A 6,000-nucleotide genomic window follows, 5' to 3' on the forward strand; every position below is an offset into this window, starting at 1 on the left:
AGGCGTCCCTACATTTTTTAATAATAATTAATTTTATAAATTTCCTTTCGTTAGGCCATCGTTATTCTTTTAAATTTTGGCATTGAATACTTAAATTATTTTTTTTAAGAGAAAATAGCACTTAGAGCTAGTATTTTTTTTCCCCTGGAGGATACATTTGAGTTTATGCCGTACATTTTGAAAGCTACTATTCTTTTAATTGAAGGCTATTGAAAAAAAATCTAAGTGATTAATTTAAAATTTTTATTATTTTAAAATTTTATTGTATTATGAATATTTAGATTTTTGAAGTTGCTACTGAACCCAAACTTGGTAGTTTGGCTTTGTTATAGGGAGGATATGGAGGTGATTAAGAAATACTGGGTCTGAAAGTAGCCCAAAGGCAGAGTGACCACACATCCTTCTTGATTGGATCCAATTGCTTTCTATATCTGCTATTCTGACCTAATTGTTACAGTACCCCTTTCCTTCTCAAAATATCGTGATAAATTATATGCTCATTTCAAGGCATTTCAAGGACCAAAAGCTCTCATAACATATGCCCAGACAGTGCACAAGGTGAGGTGCAAACATTTCAATGCTCTTTGAAGCAGTTGCCCTGGACTCCTTTCTGCTCCTGCCCATTTCCCATTTCTAGTCCTGTTTCTGCTTGAAACCTCACTTTGTTTCTTGTGCTTAATGGTTCTGTGTATGCCTGCCCTTCTGGATGACCCAGTGATTTGATATTCCTAGCTTGATGCTTGGTTCTCCCTAAGAACTCATCCCTATCTTACTTTCTCTTTCTGCTGGACTTGCTCAGCCAGAATGCCCGGCCACATCTGGCAACACCTGGGCCAGTCTCAGTCTCTCCCAAGGGAGAGAAGGGCAGGAATTTAGAATGTAGCAGAACCAGGACTATGGACAAGTCTCTAATGCTTATTTGGTGCTATCATAAGGACTATCCATTTTTCTTTTAATGTTTATTTATTTTGAGAAAGAGAGGGAGAGTGTGTGTGAGGGGCAGAAGGGCAGAGCAAAGGAGAGAGAGGGAGAGTGAGGGAAAGAGAGAGAGAGAGAGAGAGAGAGAGAGAGAGAGAATCCTAAGAAGACTCCATACTGTCAGCGCAGAGCCTGACATGGGGCTCAAGCTCACGAACTGTGAGATCATGACCTGAGCCGAAATCAAGAGTCGGATGCTCAACTGACTGAGCCGCCGGGTGCCCCTCCATTTTTCTCTTAACACAAAAAGAAGTGTGCAAGTAAAATAAAGTGAATTTAGAAGTTATCACTCACTTTTCCACATCTGTTCTCTGTTTTTTCAAGTCTATGCTCTTGACTATTTTTGTGTTTTTTTTTTTTTTTTGTAAAATTGTAGTTAAGTTTGGTTGACAAAATCTAAGTGATCTAGTTAGTAAGCATATGGACGTAATAATTCTCTGATGTTGTTTCACGGGTAAACATTTAAAATTTCTATGAAATCTTTTTTTTCCCATATGGTGACCAGTTAGGAAATTGGAAATGATCGTGGCTCCTTACCCGGAGGGATCCTCTCTCACAGTACTCGATCACCCCAAAGATCATGGTATCAAGCTTCACGGTGCCGTAGAACTTGGTTAGGTTGTAATAGTCCATCTGAAGCAACTGAGATAACATGTTTATTTACAAAGCAAGTCAGGCAGGACAGAGCCCCACAGTACAAGTAATATGCTAATAAAACATGTCATGTTTTAGGTCTTTGGGAAGATGTATTGTTCTTGATGCATTTGAATGTCAGTACATTTCTTACTGACGCTACATCGTACTCAACAGTTTTGCTTTTTTCAGCGAGGAGACTGGAATATGAACCTTTGACTATGCTCAAATCCTATCAGGGCCATTTTCCAGGACATGCTAATAGATTTCTAATATGTTTTATGCCATCAAACACCATTCTTCCACTTCTGCTGGTAGAATTTTCAACCAAGAGGAGTATAGTCACCCATTTCTTGGTCTGAGGGCTTATTTGTCACCATCCCCAATAACATCTTGCGCCACTGGAGACTTTGGTGCTTAGGCAAGATGGAGTGAGCTATTTCTCACTTAAGGATTTCAAGTAGGAGACACATACCTTGTTCAATTCTATCTTCTGTTTCTCAGTGAAATTGCCATCATTGTGCTTCAGATCCTTTAGAATCACTCGCTACAAAGATCAATTGAATTAAGGAGATAATGTTGTAGCATGACCACCGATATGCATATTATAATAATTTGCTGTGGGTCTATCTTCCCAGCATACTGTAAGCTCTTGGGAGCAGTGGCTATTTTATTGATATTTATATCTCAGGTGCCCACTGCCTGCCTTAGGCTCAGGTTTGAATGTTTCTTTAAGAATAACTAAATGAAAAGGGAGGGAGGGAGAAAGGGAGGAAAGATACAGAAGTCCCACATGGGACTGTTGTATTCCCACTGCAATGCGCCAAAGTAGAACACTAGGGTAGTTTGGACTGCTCTGAACTCTTCTATTTTTTTCTTTTCCTTCTTACACTCTACCACCTCTTAAAAATTCTATCTGTCTTTCAATTTTCCCACCATGGTGACTTTGGTAACCTTGAAGCAGAGCCTTGCCCATCCCTGTGATAAGCTCCAAGAAGAGCCCCTCGGGCCAGCCCCCACCATTGCACTGCTACCATCAGGAGCCAGGGGAATGCTGGGCAGCAGGCCTGGAACATAGCTTATTGAGAGTTCAGAGAAGCAGAGGAGACTAGTCACCTTCTTGTCGTATTTGCACTGTCGGAGTCTCTGAATTGTGTCTCGTCTCTTGTCATCATCGATCTGGCACAAGAAAAGGCTAATTATTATGGAAACTTCGTATCTTGTCCCATCTACTACCAAAGGCAAAGTGACTCTACCAGGTGGGCCCTATCTATTGGTTCACAGCATCCTGGGCAGGCTCCCTGTCACTACTCACATTCACTCTCCAACAGGGTCTTCTTTCCAGGGATCTGCTTCTCAAGCTTAACTCTGGGTCCTCCACCCTTTACCTCCCTGCTTGTGGCCTACTGCAGCCAGGGATTTCCTTTGCTTCCTTCTCTTCTGGCCCATTTTACTGGGAACCTTGGCCTGTAGCTATAGACAGGTGCTCTTAGGGAAGTGTGTTGTGCACTTGAGTTGCAAACTCGTGCCTCAGGCCCAATTAGCAATGCAAGTGAGGACGCTGGGCCGGGGGTCTAAGGAGGGCAGCTCTGGGTTCAGCCTAGAGTTGCCAGATCATCTGATTTGTCAAAAGAAGCTGGTAATGTGGATTTTCTGTCCCATTCCAAAATTTTTATATTTGGAAACTAATTTGAAAAGATGTTAAATATTAAATGAAACACACACACACACACACACCCCTACAGGCTAGATATGGCTCTTGATCTGCCAGACTTCTGGTCCAAGGGCAGAAAAAAGATTGAAAACTATTGCCTCTTTCAATTTGGTTTGCATAAAAACCTGTGATGTATTATAATATTGGTTACAACCTATCTCATAGGACCTTTTGAAATGTGAGTGAAATAAAGTACATCAAATTCCAAGCATGATGGCTGGCACAATGCAGATTAACAAATGTCAGTTGTCTTCTCTTCCTCTTCTTATTTTACAAATGAGCTACATAAGGGTTAAATGGCACTAAGTGTCACATACGGACAGACAGCAGTATGTGAGCTTGCTGTCTGGTGTCATATTCTTTTTACTGAGCCCTTGATTAGGTCACTCAAACTATTTGAACCTTAGTAACTTATCTGGGAAATCCTAACTGACAGGGATACTGGGTATCAAATGCAATAAAGCTCGTGAAATTGTCTTACAAGCGTAAGTGTTTTATCCTCAAATGAATTATCATCATCTTCATCTTTTTTTTTTTTTTTCATCTGTTACTCATCCCTTTGACTTTCCTGATTTCTCTTTTTGTCTGGCTACTTTGGTTTTCTCTTCCTTTCTGTTTTAGTACAGGAATGTGCTCTTTCTCATCCCGTCCCTTGGTCTTGTTTCCTTATCCCTGCCTTCAGCGCATATACAGGATTTGAACCACTGCCTGTGTGGTGGTGTGGCATTTTCCCCTCTTGCTGACTTTGGCTGACCACCTGGGGCTTTCTCCCGGCTCCATATGACTCACGGCACTGGAAGACCTCTCCTTACAGCCAGTTCCTGGCCGCCTGCTCCCCAGCCTTCCTGAAATTCAGAGTGACTCTGACTCCCCATGCCCTGAATCACCTCTATTCTGTCCCAAAGACTTACTGTCCCAAAGACTTACTCCTTAGCCAGATGAGTGGGCTAATCTGATTGAATTAACACATAAAAAATTCTGTAATGTCTGATGAGGGATGGATGGGTTATATTTCTAGGAATACTTACGCCTCAAGAAGACAGAGACACGATATTTTAGGCTTCGTCAAAAAGAACAAACATGAAGCGTGGGGTTTGAGACAGTGGGGGAGGCTTGTGAGGAGTGGAGGCATGGCTGGATGTGTGCAGAGGTGGGCCACGTGGCAGCCTGTGCTGGTGTCATGAGAAGCAGAGGAGTACTCACTCCTTCTAGAAGTCTCCTCTCCCCTCCGGGGGTCCTGCCAATTAGTCATTTAGGTCCAAAAATTCTCTCTTGGGAAGCCCAATAGTCTTATGATCGTCTGTACCTTTCTGTGAATTACTGCAAGGTGGATTTTATCCTGACACTTGCCTGCGACAGAGTGGTCTTTGCGAATAGAAGTTTTATGTGTGAGCTTCTGAATGCAACAGGAAGGATGTTCAAAGAAGGAGCATTACTGGAGGCAAGGGAGACCTAGTCCTCGTATAGTGTGAGGGGGTCCTAGCTCTCGGAGACAACATGCAGGAGCTGGGTGGAGTGACAAGAGCTGGTAGGGTGGCTCCAAGGACAAACCTGACCCCGCCCAAGGCTGAGGGACCCCACTCATCTCTTCACGTGGAGGTTCTGGGTCTCCTTCTTCTCTTAGTATGCTTTGGTATAAAAACTCTGATAAAAATATGGTCAAAGATAGGTTTTAGGATCTCAGCCTTCACAGTGAGATAGACTAAGTTCAAACTGTGGCCATGTTCCTGAAGTTAACCTGTTAACCTCACAGGACTCGGGGGAAGATGAAACGGGTCAATGCATCTGGCACAGGAGAAGTGCTCAGCGTCAGCTCTTATTGGCAGTAATCCTGCTCATTAGCTGTGTGTGTTCTTGCACCTGTTTCCTAACCCCACATCGTTCAGTTCCCTCATCAGCAAAGTTATGATAAAGTTTAACTCTTGAGTTCCTTGTCAGAAACATTGTGGATGAGATAATATGGAGCCAGCATTGACAGCACTCAAGGGGAGGCATTATTACTGGCTGCTGTGATATTTCCTGGCTGAGGGAGAGGGCAGGCAAATATCAGCAAAGGCCTCATTCTTCAGCAATGAGCAAGATAAGCCATACATCCTTAGGATGGGCAGAGTAGTAGCCAAGGTTACGTGGAACTCAAATTCTCTATCCTGACGTCTATGTTAGGGCAATGGAGGATCAATGAAAACATGGGAAGCTGAGAATTCGAAAATGTCTAAGTTCTAGACTCTCCAACAAATGATCCCTGCTTGGCCCATTTCTTACCACACTACCAGTCTTGTCAAATATCTGGCAAGTTGCACTAGCTCTAGCTTTCATACCTTCAGGCTAACATGGTTGGTTTCATTGGTCTCCAGAGGAAAGATATTTTCAGGAGGAATGTGGGACCATTTTTTCTGACGAAGTTCATATTCTTTCTTATATTTTCTGTGAAAGGAATAGAACCAGTCAATAGGTTTTTTATTAACACTCATGCCATTTAGCTTCTGAACACTAAGAGAAATTTAGAACACTGATATTCTCAGGTAGATATGCAGTGAGACAGGTTAGCCCCATGGTGTGACTCCATATTCTTTAGAGTGGTGAATTCTGGCTATTAGTGGAGCTATAAGGATTTCTGATGTGTTTCTCCCTTCCCTTCCCTTCCCTTCCCTTCCCTTCCCTTCCCTTCCCTTCCC

At 42.7% G+C, this 6,000-nt stretch overlaps 1 protein-coding gene across 1 annotated transcript in view; it reads right to left on the bottom strand.

The window, feature by feature from the left end:
* The window catches only part of GUCY2C (guanylate cyclase 2C), a 70,434-nt gene that overhangs the window by 26,515 nt on the left and 37,919 nt on the right, over positions 1-6,000 (bottom strand). Inside the window, exons 12-15 of the mRNA XM_049625128.1 lie at positions 5,644-5,749; positions 2,728-2,790; positions 2,087-2,158; positions 1,516-1,620 (exon numbers count right to left, since the gene is read on the bottom strand). Of these exons, the coding sequence (XP_049481085.1) occupies positions 1,516-1,620; positions 2,087-2,158; positions 2,728-2,790; positions 5,644-5,749 (346 nt within the window). The remainder of the gene's footprint in view (positions 1-1,515; positions 1,621-2,086; positions 2,159-2,727; positions 2,791-5,643; positions 5,750-6,000) is intronic.

The sequence above is a fragment of the Panthera uncia genome, chromosome B4 (assembly GCF_023721935.1).
Source record: "Panthera uncia isolate 11264 chromosome B4, Puncia_PCG_1.0, whole genome shotgun sequence".
Taxonomy (NCBI): Eukaryota; Metazoa; Chordata; class Mammalia; order Carnivora; family Felidae; genus Panthera; species Panthera uncia.